The sequence below is a fragment of the Rattus norvegicus genome, chromosome 8 (assembly GCF_021556685.1).
Source record: "Rattus norvegicus strain SHRSP/BbbUtx chromosome 8, alternate assembly SHRSP_T2T, whole genome shotgun sequence".
In the NCBI taxonomy this organism is placed as follows: domain Eukaryota; kingdom Metazoa; phylum Chordata; class Mammalia; order Rodentia; family Muridae; genus Rattus; species Rattus norvegicus.
Window position 1 is genome coordinate 74363622 of NC_141541.1, and position 19590 is coordinate 74383211.

Genomic DNA, 19590 nt, shown 5'->3' on the forward strand with positions numbered 1-19590 from the left:
CTATTCATTCAAACTATTCATTGGGTGAAACCGGGTGTGAGGAGATGTACTTGCAATCCCAGCATTCCAGACAGGTCCAGAGCACAGATCTAAAGTCTAGCTACTCCGAGGATGAGGCAAGAGGATTGATAATTCATGGTCTACCTGAGCAATTTAGTAAAACCTTATCTAACAACAACAATAATAATGCCAACAACAACAACAACAACAACAACAACAATGCTAGTCTCCCGGCTACTTTTTATGTCAACCTGACACAAATGCAGTCATCTAATAGGAAGGAGCCTCAGCTGAAAAACACATCCATGGGATTGGGGAGTAGGCAGGCATGTAGGGTATTTCCTTGATTAGTGACTGATATGAGCCAAATCCACTATGGGGAGGGACACCTCTGGGCTGGTGGTCCTGGGTTCTATAAGAAAGCAGGCTGAGCAAGCCGTAGGGAGCAAGTCAGTAAGCAGCATCCTCCATGGCCTCTGCACCAGCTCCTGCTGCCAGGTTCCTGCCTTGTTTGATGATGGACTGTGCTACCTTTCCTCATAGCAACAGAAATCCTAAGACAGCTGGGGATCTTATTCTGTGAAAGGAAACTTGCCAATACATGTGAGGACCTAGGATCAATCCCCTATACATGAACAAAACATTCCTAAGAAGCTGAAGTTGGATAAAAGGACCCTGTCTCACCTGGGCATGAATGTAATCTGGGCTTCATACTTATAACCTCAGACTTGGGAGACTGAGGCAGAAGGACTGCCATCATTTTGAAGCTAGCCTGGGTCACAGAGTAATGAGGGAAAAGGAGAGGGGGAAGAGAGAGAGAGAGAGAGAGAGAGAGAGAGAGAGAGAGAGAGCCAAAGACACGGCCTCAAAAAACAAACAAAAAACCTGCCGAAAACAAACAAATAAGCAGAAAAACAAAACAAAAAAATTCAAAAACCAAACCAAAAAAACCAAAAACTCCCAAACCCCATGACTCTCCACAGCTAGAGCTAGGCCAGACTGAGCTATACAGTAGACTCCTGTCTCAAACCAAACCAAAGGGAGAAGATGGAGCTCAGTGGCAGAGTACCTACTTAAGCATGCCTAACGGTCCTAGACTCAACCTTCAGAATGAAAAACAGAACTAAAATATCTTTGGTTTGTTGGGGATTTAGCTCAGCGGAAGAGCGCTTGTCTAGCGAGTGCAAGGCCCTGGGTTCGGTCCCCAGCTCCGAAAAAAAGAAAAAAGAAAAAAAAGAAAAAATATCCAATTTTTGGGTTGGGGATTTAGCTCAGTGGTAGAGCGCTTGCCTAGGAAGCGCAAGGCCCTGGGTTCGGTCCCCAGCTCCGAAAAAAAGAACCAAAAAAAAAAAAAAAATATATATATATATATATCTTTGGTTTGCTAGAGGAATAGTTAAAGCCTTTTGAAAAGCTGAGCATCTTCTATAGAAATCACTATGAGATGTCAAATCTTTAAGTATACCTAAGGATGAAAATTTGGGCTTCTTTCCTTTGTGTTCCTAACAAGAATATGTGTTGAAAAGCCTTTGAGATCTAGAGGGATCAATCAGCACTATGTAACCTTGCAGAAAATAAATTTAAATTTCCACTGCGTATTAGTTGACTGCAAACACCTCAGAACATACTCCAGTCTCATAGCAGACACTCCTTCTATGGGCATTCTTGTTCCTTCCTTAGTAGTGAGGCAGTAACTCTGCCTGTGGCACTGGCAGCAGATGACATAAACCACAATGACTACGCTGAGAAAATCTGCAAGATCTACACAGTCATAGAGAAAGCCAATCACACGGTTACTTGGCAATAAGATTTCACGTTGTATAAGGAAAGATCACATAAATTTCAAATGCTCAAACACAAAAAGTATACCTTCTAGGTAAAGACAATTCATTATTCATGTATTTTATTCTTTTCTTTTATCCATTCCTCTCCCTCCAAAAACCCACTAACTACCCGAATGGGCAGTGTGTATGTTAAGGTTTCAGAGACCAAATGCAGTAGAAAAATCCTCTAAATCTTTGTATTCTTCAGGCCTCTTTGTTCCTTTCATGTTCATATCATCTGGGCATTTTTTCTTTATATTGAAATTTAAAATATCAAGATCTAAATAAACTTTCAGTTTTTCTTCTAAACTCAGATTTATATAAGATTCATATATATTCTACCTCCTCTAGTCTCTCCGTCTCTCTCATGGTTCTAAGGACTGGGCATGGGGACCCATGTCTAAAGCCTAGCCTAGGAGGCAGAGGCACAGTCACAGTCTGAGACCAACCTAGTTCACACAGCAAATTCCAGGTTGGCAAAGGCTACATAGTAAGGTAGTATCTCAGTAGATAGGGCTCAAAGTGATAAGAAATATCTGTAGTCCCAACTGTTTGAGAAGCTGATGCAGGAGGATTGTGAGCTCTAGGCCAAGTTACACAGAAAGACTACACATCTCAAATAAAAGTCTATCACTACTGCAATGGTTAATAACCTTATACTTTTGTGAGTTCCTGTGATATAGTATTTCTGTAATTCCCCTTACCATATTTCTAATTTTTAATAATTTAACTCATATTCTTTTTTTTTTTTTTTTTTTAGTCTTTTTTTTGGTTCTTTTTTTTTCGGAGCTGGGGACCGAACCCAGGGCCTTGTGCTTCCTAGGTAAGCGCTCTACCACTGAGCTAAATCCCCAGCCCCTTAACTCATATTCTTAAAAATTAGATTTTTGTTTGTTTGTTTAGGGGGTTTTGTTGTAGGTTTTTTTTTTTTGTTTGTTTTTGAGACAAGGTCTCATTTAGCCTGTGCTGGCCTTGAACTTGCTAGGTAGCCAAGGATGAACCTGGACTCCTGATCTTCCTGTCTTTACCTCCCAAGTGCTGGTATCATAGACACAGATTCTATTGTGCCAGGCTTAAAAATTCTAATTTATGCATATGCACAGTGGTTTTTAATTTAATAGCTCATAACTTCATAGAGATGAATAAAAGGTGCCTAAATTTCGAGTCTCTACTTGCCTGCAAAGAGGTCCTGTGGCTCTTGGTCTTGTTCTTCATGGATCCCATTTTCTTTGGAACCATTTTTGATAGGAAAAAGGGATGTGGTTTTCTTTGGAGACTGGGGCTTACTCTAAAAACAAAAAAAAAAATATTTTGAATAGAATGAAACCCTGAAAAACAAACTGCCTACCTAGAAAGGGACTATGGCGTCCCTCTGTCCCACAGTGTTTAGAAGACAGGTTCACTAGTTAGCTGGCTCAGCAAGTAGCCAATCATTGCTTGAACGAAGAGTGCTGCTCAGGTGACCACAGGGCTAAGTCCACACACATCACAGGTTAATTTGTATAACCAACATCTTGCTGGAATATGATATCCCAAACCACAGGAAACCAACATGGGGATGGATATACACAGATAATTTCTAAAAAAAATTCTTTCTTTCTTTTTTTTTAGGGTAGAAGTGAGTATTTCAAGACAGGGTTTCTCTGTGTAGCCAGACCAAACTGGCCTCAAACTCAGGGATCCATCTGCCTGCCTCTGCCTCTCAAGTGCTGGGATTAAAGGTGTGTGCCACAATGCCCAGCCTGATGACCTTTTTTATTTCAAGTGCTGGCTGACAGGGTATATTCTAGTGACAAGGACATCACGTTGGAGTTCGGAGTTGAAGCTCTGATCCCAGGTTTCCTTTGTTGGGTTGGCTAAACTATTAACTGAAGCTTAGACATTCCTAACTCACCTGACAGACACAGGGAGACTTAACACTTTCTGTCTAATGCTGCTTAGAAGTACGGTTGGTTTTCATCTGCAACTGACATGGAAAAAAATTTTAGCCACACTCTATGGTGGATAGAGAGTAAGCCAGCCATGCTTGTTCTAATAGGCACACAGTGAAAAAGCAGTGGTCCTTGGCCTGTAGTAACAGCTCATCGCAGTCACAAACAAGAGTGGGGAAGCAGCCCAGGCCGGTACCAGTGTGAACAAAGCTGGATTGTGCCACATGCATCTACAGAAGGCCAGTTTATGCTACTGCAGGGCTTTGAAGTCAGACCCTAAGGCGAAGGCAGTTAAAAGACCTGATTTAAGGGAATTTTCCTAAAACATTCCCTTAACAAATCTGAGAGGGTTTGTTCCTTGGACAGGCCTTTCGGGCCCAACAGAGCAAAGTGAAATGACAGATCTTCTGATATTCTCTGAGTTTCTCATGCAAACAGCTTCCTCACCGTATTGGGCCTTCCTTTCAAGGAAAGAAAATTTTAGCTGCATTTGGTTTGTATTAGCTGTTCTGTGCTAATGAAGTTCAGTGGTAAATGTTAGACCTTATACAAATCTGTCTGAGAAGGTGGCCTCTCCTGTAGCTGCTCCCAATTATAAGAACAAAAGAGAATTACCAAAAGATAAAGAAACAGAATGAAGGCTGGAGAGATGGCTGAGAGGTTGAGAGCAATGACTGCTCTTCCAGAGGTCCTGAGTTCAATTCCCCACAACCACATGGTGACTCACAACCATCTGTAATGGGATCTGGTGTTTCTGAAGACAGTGACAGTGTGCTTACATACATTAAGTAAATAAATCTTAAAAAAAAAAAACAAGCCAGAATGAAAACAAAACTAACACTTCCTGCCTAAAACCGCTCACAACCACTTTCTTCCTTCACTCTCACTCAAGGAGAGCTCAGAAGCCACCTAAGTTCTTTTAGCTTCTTTCCCACTGGCGCCAGCCCTCTTCAGAGGAAGAACTCAGGGAGCTTAGACTCAGTAGGCAGAAGGACAAGGGGGACTACAAACCAAAGAAACCAAAGCAACATGAAAGGGCCTGTTACAATTTCCAAAAGAATCTATTCCTGAGATATGTAGATGAATAAACCCGGCTCTCCACTTCTATCTACCGCCTGATCCTGGGAGGCAGCCTGTCATTGCTCTGCTAATCAAGCCACAGATCCAGATGAAAAAGCTACTTAGAGACAACCAGAGGTCCACCACCTGCCCCTCTCCCTCCACCCATCCATGACAAGCCCAGACCTAAGTCTGATGGAAACTGTGATGGAAACAAGATTTGTGCTATTAGTGAGCTAGGTAACACGTACCCTTGAGACTAGAGAAATGCTGTCAGAGATTCCCTGGGGCCCACATGCCTGGCTGGGCACAAGACAACTGAACAAAGTTGCCACACTAGTACTCTAATCTTTATCTGTAGCTCTTTTGTAACAGTAAGTATGTTTACATGTACATTTATAATATACATTTATAAACATACCTTTTTCAGGGCTGGGGAGATGGTTCAATGGGTAAAAGCACTGACCACACAGGCATGAGGGCTCAATTTTAGATTCTCAACACACACTTAAAAAGCTAACTACAGTGAGAATCAGGTAGAGACAGGAGGATCCTGGGAGCTTACTGGCCAGCCAGTCTAGTCAATTTCTCTCTGTGTCTCTGTGTCTGTCTGTCTGTCTGTCTCTCTCTCTCTCTCTCTCACACACACAAAACCCACACATACACAAAATGTTTTAAATTGATTTTCAGTTGATTTGTATTAATACTAAGAAACTAACCTTACTGAGGAGAACCTACTGTACATGTACTACTACTACTACTACTAATAATAAGCATAATAATGCTCTCAAGTTTAACTTACAACCAAGAACAACAACAACAACAACAACAAAAAAAGCAAATTGAACAAAGTCACTTTAAAAAAAGAAACAAAAGAAAAAAGAAAAAAATAAACCTTTGGGTCTTACTAAGTAAGTAGCTCAGGCTGTCCTCAAACTCACAGCACCATCTCCCAACTTTAGAGGTTAAATGTGGATGCCACCAAACTGGGCCAGAACCATTTTTAAGGTAAGGAGGAGGACATCCATGTCCGTGGTATCTCCACAGTATGCTGGTGGGGACAAGATAGGTCTACAGCTGCTTGCCTTCAAAATATAACCTGCCAGGCATCACAACAGTTTCCATACCTTATATCTAAGGTGAAAAGCTAATTCAAAAATTTTAAATTGTTTTATTTTTAATTTTGTGTGTGTGTGTGTGTGTGTGTGTGTGTGTGTGTTGGTATGTGCTTGTGAGTGTAGTGTCTGTGGAGGCCAGAGGCATCAGATTCCCTGGAGCTGGAATTGCCCCATATGGATTCCAGGAACCAAGTCAAGTCCTCTGCAAGAGCAAAATCCGCTCTTAATCTGTAAGCTATCTCGCCAGTCTCCAAAAGCTAACGTTTGGGGCTGGGGATTTAGCTCAGTGGTAGAGCGCTTACCTAGGAAGCGCAAGGCCCTGGGTTCGGTCCCCAGCTCAGAAAAAAAGAACCAAAAAAAAAAAAAAAGCTGACGTTTAACATGTGTAAGACTTTGTTTTAAGAAAGCCAGTTTTCTTTTCTTTTTTTTTTTTAAAGATTTATTCATTTATTATATATAAGTACACTGTAGCTGTCTTCAGATACACCAGAAGAGGGAATCGGATCTCTTTACAGATGGTTGTGAGCCACCATGTGGTTGCTGGGAATTGAACTCATGACCTCTGGAAGAGCAGTCGGGTGCTCTTAACCACTGAGCCATCTCTCCAGCCCAGAAAGCCAGTTTTCTAGCTAGATGAACTTACTTTTGGAGAAGGGAGAGACGCATTACACTGAATGCAGAACCAATGTGTAAATTATCCTTCTAGGACCTTAGTAAGCAGGCCTGGTAACACATCTGTAATCCAATGGTTCTTAACCTTTTAATGCTTCAACCCTTTAACACAATTCCTTATGTTGTGGTGACCCCCAACTGTTAAATTATTTTCTATTGTTGTTACTTCAAAACTAATTTTGCTGTTATGAATTGTAATGTAAATACCTGATATACAACCCCTGTGAAAGAGTTCCCAAAGGGGTCATGACTCACAGGCTGAGAGCTGCTGCTGCTGCTCTAACCCCAGCACTCAGAGGGCGAAGGCAGGAGAGCAAGTTCAAGCCCAGATTCAGCTACTTGGAAGACCCTGTTTCAAAAACATCCTAGCTCCTTAATAGTAAGTTACAGCTACCCATCCCTTCAAAAGAGGAAGCATTTCTGGGTAACAAACAAAAACAGCAGTTGTAGTAAATAAAGCCAAGGAAACTATCCTGCTATCCTCCTTTGCCCTTTTATAAAAAAAGCAATGTTCTCTTTTGCTAGCAGATAAGGATATCCAATACCTGCTCACTCCTTTTGGCACTAGCAGGCGGTTTCACTGATAAGCCTGTCTAAAAGCTCCTGCTTATTACAAAAAGAGCAGAGAAATGGACAAATGCTAATCTTGGAGAGGTATTAGAATGATCTTGCAGGAAGTGGGGGCACTTTTATTTAGAGCAAATAGGTATTTCTCAACACATATCAGCCTCAAACTCTCAGACACAGGCTATGAGCATGCTTTTCTTAGCTTAGAAAGTAGGTGTGGGCTCCTCAGAGTGATGTGGCCAGTCTGGACTGAAAACCACTGCTGGGATTCCAGGCAACTTCCCATTAGATTAGCAGTTGTGATTCTTCCTCTTGTTGCTTAACTTCTCTTTGCCCTGCAGAGGACCTACGGGTTACATTTAAGGGACTTTACCCAGGCTGGAAAGACGGCTCAGCAGATAAAGGCACTTGGCAGATAAAGCTGTCTACCGATAAGCCTGAGGACGTGAGTTCAGTCACTGAAATGTACATGGTAGGAAGAGAGAGGCTTGACTCCTGACAGTTGTCCCCCTGGCCTCCAAATGTGGGCAGTGGTAACACACACACACACACACACACACACACACACACACGCACGCACGCACGCACGCACGCACGCACACACGCACGCACGCACGCACGCACGCACAGATAAATATGATAAATTCAGGTCACTGCATAAAAAACAACCACCCCCAATTGTACTTACAATCCCAACTCAATGATAAGGTGACACTGCCTGTGGAGGGCTAGACTGTTTATCTTTTAAAGACAAAATGAGCATAACTGAGTAAGGTTAAGGAGCCAAGGAGGGGCCACACCCATACAACAGGCCGCCTTACCATGAATGCTGCTCCCCTTGCCAACTTTACTATGGAAAATAAATGAGGTGGTATCTGTGTATTCTTACTAGTAGCAACAAACTGTCACAAACTCAATAGTTTAACAGTGCAAATTCATCATTCTTTATTCCTATCAGTGTCCATATAGAGAGCACCAGGCAAAAATCAAGATGCCAATCGGGCTGCCTTCCTTTCTGAAGGTGTTAGGCGGCAAATATGTGTAGATGACTCCTGTCCCAGAATCACGTTTAACAGTGGCTAACACCTGTACTTGGGAAAATGAGCATTTTGTGTCTGTTGGAATCTGGCTGCATCTACAAACTGCGTAACTAACTAAACAGTTAAATGTTTCACAGTACTACCTTCTCTCATAGCTTTAACAGCCCCTCCCACCCAGCACTGAGTCTCACGAGCCACAGAATTCCAAGGGCAGTGGTAGCTGAACTTGGATAGGAATAAAATTACAACTTTATTTTCCCTAACCTCTGGTAAAATATACCGTTTTCTCTGCTCATAAAGAAAGGCATAATTGCAACCACAGTAGTTGAGACGATAACTAATACACACTAAATGTCTTTTGTTTTGTTTTGAAGTGCTAGGACCAGAACTCAGAATCTTACCTACATTGGGCAAGCACTTCACCAGTGAGCCACAACCCCCAATCCAACAGTAGCTGTTGTTGTATGATGTAATTGCTATAGATACTGAAGTACCATTTGTGCCTGTCTTTATTTAAAAATTGTGGTAGCTAACTAGAGCTCTAGATTTTATTATTTAAAACATCAAAAGGATATGGTAAGCTAGGTATGGTGTTTCATGGTTACCAGCTCAGTATTTGAGAGGCCGAGGGAGGAGGACTGTCCTAAGTTCAAGGCCAGCTCGAACTACTGTATAGTGAGACCCTGTTTCAAAAAACAATTACTAATATAAATGGCTCCCTTTGTGAGCTGATGTATTTTATATGTTAAAATATTTTGGGGCTGGGGATTTAGCTCAGTGGTAGAGCGCTTACCTAGGAAGCGCAAAGGCCTGGGTTCGGTCCCCAGCTCCGAAAAAAAAGAACCAAAAAAAAAAAAATTTTGTTTTGGGGCTGGAGAGATGGCTCAGCAGTTGAGAGCACTGACTGCTCTTCCAGAGTCATGAGTTCAATTCCCAGCAACCACATGGTGGCTCACAACCATCTGTAATGGGATCCGATGCCCTCTTCTGGTGTGTGTCTGAAGACAGAGTGCACTCATATAAATAAAAAATAAATAAATCTTTAAACAAATATTTTGTTTTGAGAATAGATCTATACAATGAGTCCAAAACACACACACACCAAGGAGAAGGATTTCTTAAGTAGAGAAGCAGAAGAACAAAGGAAAAGGCCTCTGGAAGGGTGGAGAAAGGAGCCTGAAGTTGGCCATTTTGCTAGTTACGGAAGTCATGAACAGGGACCACTGGAGACCTCAGAGTGCAAAGGCTGCTGTGGTCAGCTGAAATAAAGCTGCAAACATTGGGCTCCACTCCTGCTGCTGTAATTCCTCACTTCTGGGTGAGGAAAGCTGCAGGAGGTCCAGACAACTAAAGGGTGGATCAGCTCCACCATGGAAGAGGCAAACCCAGACTGAATCTGTGCTCAAGTGAGTGAAGAAGCCCCAGCTGGCCATCTGACTAAGCAAAGCCTGAACCAGACACAGTTGAGCAACAGGCTTGTTTCCGCAGATGAGGCACTTGCGGCTGCTCTCTGCAGCAGCCACCCATGATTTATTCATGTCAAAAGTTACTTTAGGGGTTGGGGATTTAGCTCAGTGGTAGAGCGCTTGCCTAGGAAGCACAAGGCCCTGGGTTTGGTCCCCAGCTCCGAAAAAAAGAACCAAAAAAAAAAAAAAAAAAGTTACTTTAAAGGGCTGAGAAGCTTCGAGGACCCAGGGAGGGGAATTAGTGTTCCTTTTCCTCTCCCCCTCCCAGCCTTACCAGCTGCCAACACCCAAGCCACGGGAGCTGGCCCAAAGCAGAAGGGCTCAAGCTCCCTCAGACTACAAGTTGGCCACAGCCTTTATTACTTCTCACATGTTCCATACGCCATAATAAATAAAATTTAGATTGGGTTCTTATAAGCCGTCTGGAAAAGTCAGCTCTCTTCCCCACAGGTGCTTTCTAACTACTTCCTCTATAATGCTGAGAATTAGGTAAAGTGCCAGAACAATTCAATTCAATGACGTATATAAAATAATTATCTGTCTATGTATGTATGTATGTATGTATGTATGTATGTATGTATCTCTCTCTCTCTCTCTCTCTCTCTCTCTCTCTCTCTCTCTCTCTCTCTCAAGACTGGGTTTCTCTGTGGAATAGCCCTGGCTGTCCTAGAACTCACTCTGTAGAACAGGCTGGCCTGGAACTCAGAGATCCCACCTGACTGCTGAAATTAAAGGTGCAAAACCATGCCCAGTAACCTATGAAGTAAATATGATTGTTCATTATTTGTGCTGATCACTAAAATGAAGCTTTCATAGCAGTGCACATTGCTGCCTTCAAGTAAATTTTTATCAGAATGTGGAATTTCAACTTCTGAACTTTACTACTACTACTACTACTACTACTACTACTACTACTACTACTACTACTACTATAGACAGGGTCTCTTTATGTAGCCCTGGCATTCCTGGTGACTCTGTAGACCATTGGTTCTCAACCTATGAGCTGTGACCCCTTGGGGTTTGAATGACCCTTTCACAGGTGTCACAAATCAGATATTTACATGATGATTGATATCAGTAGCAAAATTACAGTTATGAAGTAGCAATAAGAATAGTTTTATGGTTGGGGTCACCACAACATGAGGAACTATATTAAAAGACCAGATCATTAGGAAGATTGAGACCCACTGCTCTTGGTCAAACTGGCCTTGAATTTAACAGATCCTCCTGCTTCTGCCTCCCCAGTGCTGGGACTAAAAGGCCACGCGCAGCCTCCAACTTCTGAACTTCAGACCAGATTTAACCACACGGTTTGAAGCAATGTGTTCCCACAAGAAGCCATGACATAAAAGAAAATTTTCTTTTGCTTTTGGAGACAGGGTCCTATATAGCGCTGCTGGCCATGAACTTCGTATCCTTCTATCTCCACCCTCAGAGTGAGGTGTACTACTACACCCAGCTTTAACAAGAAACTTACCTCTAACTATTTACTACTGTGAGTTCCAAGTGGTTGAACTATTAACTGAACAAAACAACAGAGCCTTTAATCTCAGCACTAGGGATGGCAGACATGCAGAGCTCTGTGAGTCAGAAGCCACCCTGGTCTGTGTAGCAAGTGGCATTGCCAGGATCTTGTCTAAAAAAATAAAAGGATTCGGTATCAGAAATCCTGTTAAAGCTAGAGAAGAGGGTTGGAGGTATGGTTCAGCAAATAAAAGCACTAGTCACACAAAGCTGACAGACCCACGTCGGATCCCCTGAATCACAGGGGGGAAGAAGGGAAGTGACATGAGAGTTGTCCTCGGACAACTGCCCCCATGCACCACTCCCACCATCATCATCTTTGTAAAAAAGGCCAAAGTAAGGTTTGTGTCAAGAAATTTCCTGGAAGCTCAATTGGTAAAGTGCCTACCACTCAAACATGAGGACCTGAGTTCAATCCCTAGCACCCATGTAGAAGCCAGGCATGACATGAACCTCCCACTACACATGCTAGTGTACCCTCCAAGATGTGTACACACATGGAAAATAAATAACTCCCTTTAAAGATAAAAAGAAATTTACTGAAGGAGGCTAAGGAGATAGGTTAACCAGTAAGATGCCTACCATATATGCATAAGGATCTTAGTTCTAGCCCCAGTCACTGCCTAAAAAGCTGGGAATGGTGGCACACTGTCTTCCCAGCGCTGGGGAGGCAGAGGCAGGTAGACCAGTCAAATCGATCTAATCAGCAAGTCCCAGGCTCCAGTGAGAAACTGTTTCAAAACCCAAGGTGGATGACTCCTGAGGAACAATGCATGATCTTGACTTCTAGACAAACGTATGCGCACGTGCGCAAACACACACACACACACACACACACACACACACACACATGAATGCATACAAGTGCACTCCCCCATGAACTCACACATATATACTCACAAATGTATTGAAGACAGGTTAAACATGAGGGAACAGCCATGTGCATGCTGTACAGAATACAGAATTAAAACACTGACCAGGGAAACTGTCACTTTTTTCATGCTTTCTTTTTCTTGTTTTCTTAAAATAAAAATTCCAAAATCTGTCCAGATTGAAAGAAGTTAGTCTATATGCATTCAAGGTTGAAAAAGAGCTGAGTTGGGATTGTAAAATGGTATAAATATAGAGGTTCTTAAAAAAAAAATTAAAAATAGTATCACTGTAAGATCCAGCAGTCCCATTACTAGGATCTAAGAGTGAAAGAGGGACTTTATGTTTGCACACTCTAGTTCAGAAGCACATGTCTTAATAGCCAAAGGTAAAACTAACAGAGTCTAATGGCATGTGAATGGATATGAAGATAAGATATAGGACGGGGAGGGGGAGTGTGGGGCTCGAGAGATGGCTCAGCTGTTAAGAGCACTGACTGCCCTTCCAGAGGTCCTGAGTTCAATTCCCAGCAACCACATGGTGGCTCACAACCATCTGTAATGAGATCTGATGCCCTCTTCTGGTGTGTCTGAAGACAGCTACAGTGTACTCACATACATAAAATAAATAAGTAAATATTAAAAAAAGATATAGGATGGGATATTATCTGTCCTAAATAAGGTACTGATACGTGCCACAACTAGGATGAACCTTGAGGATATTATACTTAGCAAAATAAGCCTGCACAAAAAGACACATACTGTAGACAGTATGTGTTACATGACTGAAATCCCAGCACTCAGGTTTCAGCAGGGAGATGTGCAACTGAGGGTACCCTGGACTTCATAGATCCTATCTCAAAAACAAAACAAAACAAAACAAAACAAAACTGCTAGGATTACTCTTGTGTGAGGTATCTACAACCATCACATTCAGAGGTAGGGGCAGAAAGCTCAGAAGTTCAAGGCCAACCTCAGCTGTAGAACAAGAGGTCAGACTGCACTACATGGGACCAAAAATAAATAAATAAATAAATAGATAGATGATAGATAGATAGATAGATAAAGTAACAGTGAGTTTATAAAACGGTTACCCATGACTACAGTCCCAGTTAGAGGAGGTTGAGGCGGAAGAAGCAGCCTGGTGAGATGAATCTACACCTTTGAGACTGGCCCGTTAATGTGGTGTTTCCCTGGCTCAAAGGAAAGGCTCGTAGAAACCTGGGTTGGAATGATACTCACAGAAACAAGACTAGAAATGAAAAGGGGAGTGGGTACTGTTGATGGGTACAGAGTTTCGGACTTGCCCAATGAAAACATGAACATGTTTTGCAGCTACATGAATATACTTAACACAAATTAAAAATGTTTATTAGCTTTTATCGCGGTCTCTGCTAGTTGCATATACCCTAACCCCAAGATACATTCTGTACTAATCACAGATTCAGGGTTGGATCTAACAAGTCCATGTCCTTTCCTGTTTAAATGTTAGTTCTGTTCATCAGGAGGCACTGCTATTCAAGGCTTCGCTTTTTTTAAATTAAAAATTTAAATTACATTATAGTGTGTGTGTGTGCGCGCGCACGAGCGCACGTGAGCACGCGTGTGTGCGTGCATGCATGCATGCACTGTAACACATATGTGGAGGAAATCAGAGGCTAACTTTCAGAAGTAAGTTCTCTCCTGGGTGCCAAGAATCAAACTCAGGTTGTCAGGGTCATTAGCAAGAACCTTTATCTTGTTGGTCTACTACTTTTAAACATTTAAATTTGTAACAATATATTATACTCTCTTGTTAATTTTAAATAACAGAAGGCATATATAAATAAGTCTTTTGTTGTTTTTGTTTCAAGATAGGGTCTGCTATATAGCAGTCTGGCCTTGAGCTTGTGACCTTTTGCCTCAGCCTCCCAAGGGCTGGGACTAAAAGCATTAAGCATTTGCACAGGGCTCTGTAAGTAACAGACTAATCAAAGACAAATTGTTCAGCATGACTTTTCCAGTCTCTTGCCATTCCTTCTTTACCCCATGTTATTTTCCCAGACCTTTCTCTAGTCAATGGGGTTTAGTTCACAGGAGAGTAATGAGAAAAAAAAAATCTGAATTGGCTTGACATAAAACCAAATGAAGACACTGACATTTGATGTTGGGCCAAAATCAAAGCCAATGACTTCATTTCTCTATATTTTCTTCCTTTCTATCAGGATAAGAAAGCCACCATAGTTTCCCCCTTTTTATTTGAGCAAAGAGAAATCTACTGTGCTCCTGGCAGGCTGCTGAGGAGATGAGCAGATAAGCTTTGGAGGACAAAGGGACCTGCGTCTGTGTGAGCCCTTTACTTACAGTAAGCAAACCAGTGAAGTCATGTGTGGTGGAAAATCTGCATGCACTTTTGAACGTAACACTGAGAATTTAAAATGCCGATGGCTCTAATTCAGTCCCGTGTTTTACTGAGAGAGCAGTCCTATTCTAGAAGAAAGCTTCAACTAAATATCAGGATTCCAGTCCACATCAAAGAGTTGGATTCAGACTTTTTATTAATGACTTCTGACTTCTTTTGGTTTCAGGGTCTCCTACTCAACTGAACGGCATATATATTTTGAGATGTACCTCACTGGCCTATCTTTTGACTACAAACCCATTTTTATTACTGTAGTGACGTGGATTCTTGGCTGAAGAAAACAGCAGATGGGATGATTAATGGCAGCAGCTGTCCAGAACATTACATGCATACCGTGAATTAGTTTTAAATGCTACCCACCTCAGCTTCCCAACACTTTAATGTCCATTTCTTTGCCTCTAAAATGTTGCCGAATCACAACAGGAAGGTTAACTTGGGCTTAGATGTAGCTCAATGGTAGAATGTTTAAATAAAATGCTCAAGCATCCAGGTTCAAGCCCCTTCTCTCTCTCTCTCTCTCTCTCTCTCTCTCTCTCTCTCTCTCTCACTCACACACACACACACACACACACACACACACAATCAACTTAAAACAATAGGAAGCCACTGAAGCCATCAATTGCTTACTCTGAAAACTTTAGGCTGATCAGAATCAATCTTATAAATTAGCTTTGTTTTCTTACTCATTCAGTTTTGTGGGAGTTTCGACAGTTGATACCCTTGTCAACAAATCCAGTCCAACATCTTCTAAAACAGTTTAATTTATTGTGTAGAAACAACTGTTCCAAGTATTTCACATCCTAACTTAACCTTCATATAAAAACAGTAGTAAATACGTATCCTTCTGTTGTCAGGAGTGTGTGTGTGTGTGTGTGTGTGTGTGTGTGTGTGTGTGTTTCTACCACATTCCTTTTACTCTGCCCATTCATTAGAATTCTCAAATCCCTACTTATTTATTTAGTCTCCTAAGACAATGTCCAATGAAGTCCAGGGTGGGCTCTTGATCTTACTGCCTCAGTCTCCCAAGTGTTGGAATTTTACCATACCAAGACACTTACCTTTCTTTCTGTTAGGAAATGAAGACTATAGCTAACAGAATACTTTGTCCAAAGTTAAGCTAGCGAAACTGAGTTTAGCGGAGCATGCTTATCCTGCCATCCAGAGGTGGAGGCAGAAGGACTGATTGGGAGTTCAAGCCATTTTGGCTACAAGAGAACCTATCTCAAATGATAACAAAACAAAAGCCAAAGTTAAAATAAGCACGAAAACAGCCTAGATTAGCATCAGACTTCAAAGCCTATTCTTTGTACTCTTCTCTGTACCCAGGATGACCTTGACAGAGCCCCCTGCTTCAGGTTCAGAGTAGCTGAGATTATAGGTTTGAGCCAATAGGTACAACTTAATTTCTTAATTTTTTCAGTGATTTTCTTTAACTACAACTGTGCAGAAGTGCGGCAATCCTCTATAGTGTTTATCTCACAACTAAAGCTTTTGTTATAATATAATTTATAATTAATGGTTGCTTAATAAAGTCCTTTAGTGAAGCCTTGGTTTCTTAAAAATTAGTATTCTGGGTCAAATCTAAAGATAGCTAGCTACTGAGGACATAGTTCAGTGGTAAAATGTATACCTAGCATTCGTAAAGAGCTAGGTTTGACCCAGCACCTGCTTTCTGTGGTAGAGCAAAGTCATTCTGACTTTCTCTCCCTTGTTTTTTGGGAAGAAGGTAAGAGATTTCTACAGTCTTAAGTATTGTGCCTCCATCAACCAACTGGATGAGGTCAATAAAATCACGGCTTCCAAGTTTCACTGAGAACTCTAGACAACAGCTCCTAGGTGCCAGTGTCAATTCTCAGGTATTTCATCCACCATCCCAGCAGAACATTAGCTGTTGTTCTCCATATTTAAGAGAGTAACTATATAACGATACTTAAACAGAAAGGAAGACTACCTTAGCGGGCGGCAAGTAGTAACAGACATCAGAGTAACAGACATCATTAGATAATTTGCTGTTGTTAGCACCACCAACCACTTTATGAGCTGGAATTATGGCCTCCAATTTCTCAACATAGTAAAATTCTAACTATGGTCATGTAAGAAATGCCTCCAAAATCTAAACTTTTTCTGACATAAGGAGCACCTCCAAGTTTTCAGACACATGCGGTATACAGAATTTAAAGTTATTTAACTTAGTCTGATACTGATTAGCTACTCTGAAGAGAAACAATAACCAAGAAAGGAAGATAACTGCATAGACTCAATACTGAAGACGTTTCTAAGCTGGAACTAACTGTACCAAGTGGTATGAGTCAGTGTTCTCATAAAACAGCCCAAAACATCCCTCCTGGTGCTGTTAACTCGTGACATTCCACACTGAAAGAAGAGGAGGTTTTGTTTGTTTTGCTAGCAGCTAGCTCTCATTTGAAACCTAGATATTTATTATGGGAGGCATCTTTCCCCTTCACATTTATAGATCTGTTTCCAAGCACTTTAATGTATCCGTTTAACAGAAATAAAGCTTGCTGATCCGTGTAATTTATCTGGGTGCATCTTCTCTCAACCAGCATTTGGCCGGATTCTTCGAGAGATCAAAGGAGTCACAACCTAACTTTCATAAACTGGGATCCAGAATGGGCTTTGGTAATGACCAGGAAGTGCTGGGTATAACAGGAGATCAGTGGGCGGGCCATGATCCTACCCTAGATCACGTTTCCACTTTCGGTGCAGTAAGGCAAGGGAACTGATGGTCTGCACCTCATTTTCTTATTTGTCATGTTAAGTCAGTCTGCCCAAGACACAACCAGTAGAACTGCCCGTGGAATCCCTGGGGTAACCACATCTCAGGACCAGGGGACGGCCTAGGTTGCTCTTGGCTATTAAGGATCCATGGTGAAGCCACCACACCCCTCATCGTCTCTTCCCGCCCGGGCTTGGGCAGCCAGGCTCTAGGGCTCGTTTCCTTCTTAGGGCCCTGGAGTCCTGATTGCTGATACCCAGCGAAGACTTCCCACCAGGCCCACTATCCTCAAAGCCCTCGAACCCTTGATAAGGGTTCTCTTTTGGGGGGCTCTTTCCTGTCTGCTGCCCCAAGGATGGGAACTCACAGCTGCCGCGGCGCCAGTGAAAATATCCTCCCCCTCGGTGTCGCTGTCCCCAGCCTCGGGTTCTGACCCCCCGGCAGCCCCTTCGGACTCCGGATCCATTCCAGGGAAGGGCGGAGGGAGTCGCTCCGAAGCGCTACAGCCACCACCTCCCGACGCCATCTTCCTCCACCCGTGGCGGAAGCAGCAACAACAACTTTATAGACAGTGCCGCGAGCAAAGCGCTCCAGCTGTGTGAGGTGCGCGAGGGCCGTTACAGACCCGGAGGGACCGTCGGGGCGGAGCCTGGGGCAGACACTTGGGGCGGGGCCTGGGCTTCTGCTCACCCAATCCGAGCCCTGAACCGCAAGGCTGCACTCCGGCCAGCCAAATAGGCAGAGGAGGAGCTAGAGCTTCCCAGTTCCGCCAGGTCTTTGTGCCCTGCAAGGCTCTGCTCTATCTGTCACACTTCTAAGTTTTCACTTGAATAAAGAAGTCTGTGACTAACAATGTTTGAAAACCTCTGCGTGCCACCTGCTCATGCCAAGCACAGTGCTCTCAGAGAGATTTAATACATATTTTTGATTGAGGGCTGAAAAGACTGCAGGAAGTTTTGCTACTTAGTTTTTGGACAGCATTAATTCATTCAATATATACAGAGCATTCACTGTGAGTTTGGCACCTTACTGTGCGTTTCAAATACAAATACAAAAGCTCCTGGCTCACAGTTTAATGAGTGCTTACAGTTTAATGAGGCAGTCTTGTAAATCAACAATTTAAACACACTCAGTGTTACAGTGTGCAACAATAAAAAACATTATCGATTCTTTTGGGAGAAACCAGGCTTTACACAAAGGCGAGATCTCAGTGTATTAAATTCGATCTCTAAGAATTTGGGGTTATATTTCCGATGACAATGAAGTGAAATGGCAGGGATATTGTTGGGATTGGATCAAAATTTCCTGGGACTTAATCATAGGTTGGTGAGTCGCAGTCAACTAGAGTTAAAAGATAACGTAGGTTATGTTATCACGAACTAATTCTGCAAGATGACCCTTTCTTTTCAAGGACACGAAAACTGCCATTAAAACCAACAGACCTGGTTTGCTTTTCTGGTTGAAACAAAGTCTCATTTAAACGGGCTTGAAATTCTGTATCCAAAGTTGGCCTCAAACTGGTGGCAATGTTCCTCCTTCGGCCTCCAAGTGCTGGAATTACAGGCACAAGCCACCAGGCCTAGCGAAGTTGGCTGTTTGCAACTGCAAACTCAACATGAGAGGTGGATTCCTTTATAGTCTGTAAACTGCTTGAAGGTCGGGAGAGTGTCTTAGTTTGTAACTTTTATTCCTGCATATACATTGTGAGGTGGAAACACAATCAACTCTGTAATGGGCACTCATCACAGCCAAGAACACAAGAAAGCTTAAGAAATGCCTTTTTAGGATGGTCATCTCCATTATCGTCACTATACATAGTGAACACAGAGAAAGTTCTCTCGCTGTAATTGGGGTGGTGGTTGGTAGATATACTCCCCATGGAGAGAAGTTGAGCTGGACTAAGTCTCTAGAAGACAAGAAAACCAAGTCTTCCTTGTCCGTGGCCATGCCTATCAACATTTGTCTCCCAAAATAGCCTCTTTAACCGCAAAGGAAACCCACTTCCGGCCTGATCAGAAAGTAAGAAAAAATTGGAAGTGGCTTCCTCTAAGAAAGAAAAGTCTCTGTTCTAGAAGACCTTCCAATAGTAGTAACCTTGATCTCCTTTTCCCTACCTCTTCAGGATTCATCTTTAGTTCTTCCTAGGAACTGTGTGGGGCACTTGGTGACGCCTAACAGTCCGTTACACGATCCTCTGGCTGAGACTACAAGCCCCAGATGCATTTCGACGGCCCTCGGCTACTTCGCCCCTAGACATCCCAGCATGCAATGCGCCTAACGAGCCTTAAGGATTTTTCTGTGCCATCTAAATCCAGCAAAGCATCTTGGGACATGTAGTCTTTACTGTTAATTTCCCTAGGTCCTTCGCGTTACTGTTTTGAGT

The 19590-nt window shown here is 42.5% G+C and overlaps 1 protein-coding gene across 3 annotated transcripts in view; it reads right to left on the minus strand.

Annotated features, from left to right (window-relative positions):
- The window catches only part of Snx1 (sorting nexin 1), a 40307-nt gene extending 20849 nt beyond the window's left edge, over positions 1 to 19458 (minus strand). Inside the window, exons 1-2 of one of the 3 annotated variants that reach the window (XM_087563947.1) lie at positions 19322 to 19458; positions 3000 to 3111 (exon numbers count right to left, since the gene is read on the minus strand). In XM_087563947.1, coding sequence (XP_087420073.1) covers positions 3000 to 3111; positions 19322 to 19336 — 127 coding nt within the window. In that variant the 5' untranslated portion in view covers positions 19337 to 19458. Of the gene's footprint in view, positions 1 to 2999; positions 3112 to 17574; positions 17835 to 19321 lie in introns of those variants that run through there. The other 2 variants (NM_053411.1, XM_087563948.1) reach the window with 2 other exon arrangements.
- Positions 19459 to 19590: the final 132 nt, after the last annotated feature.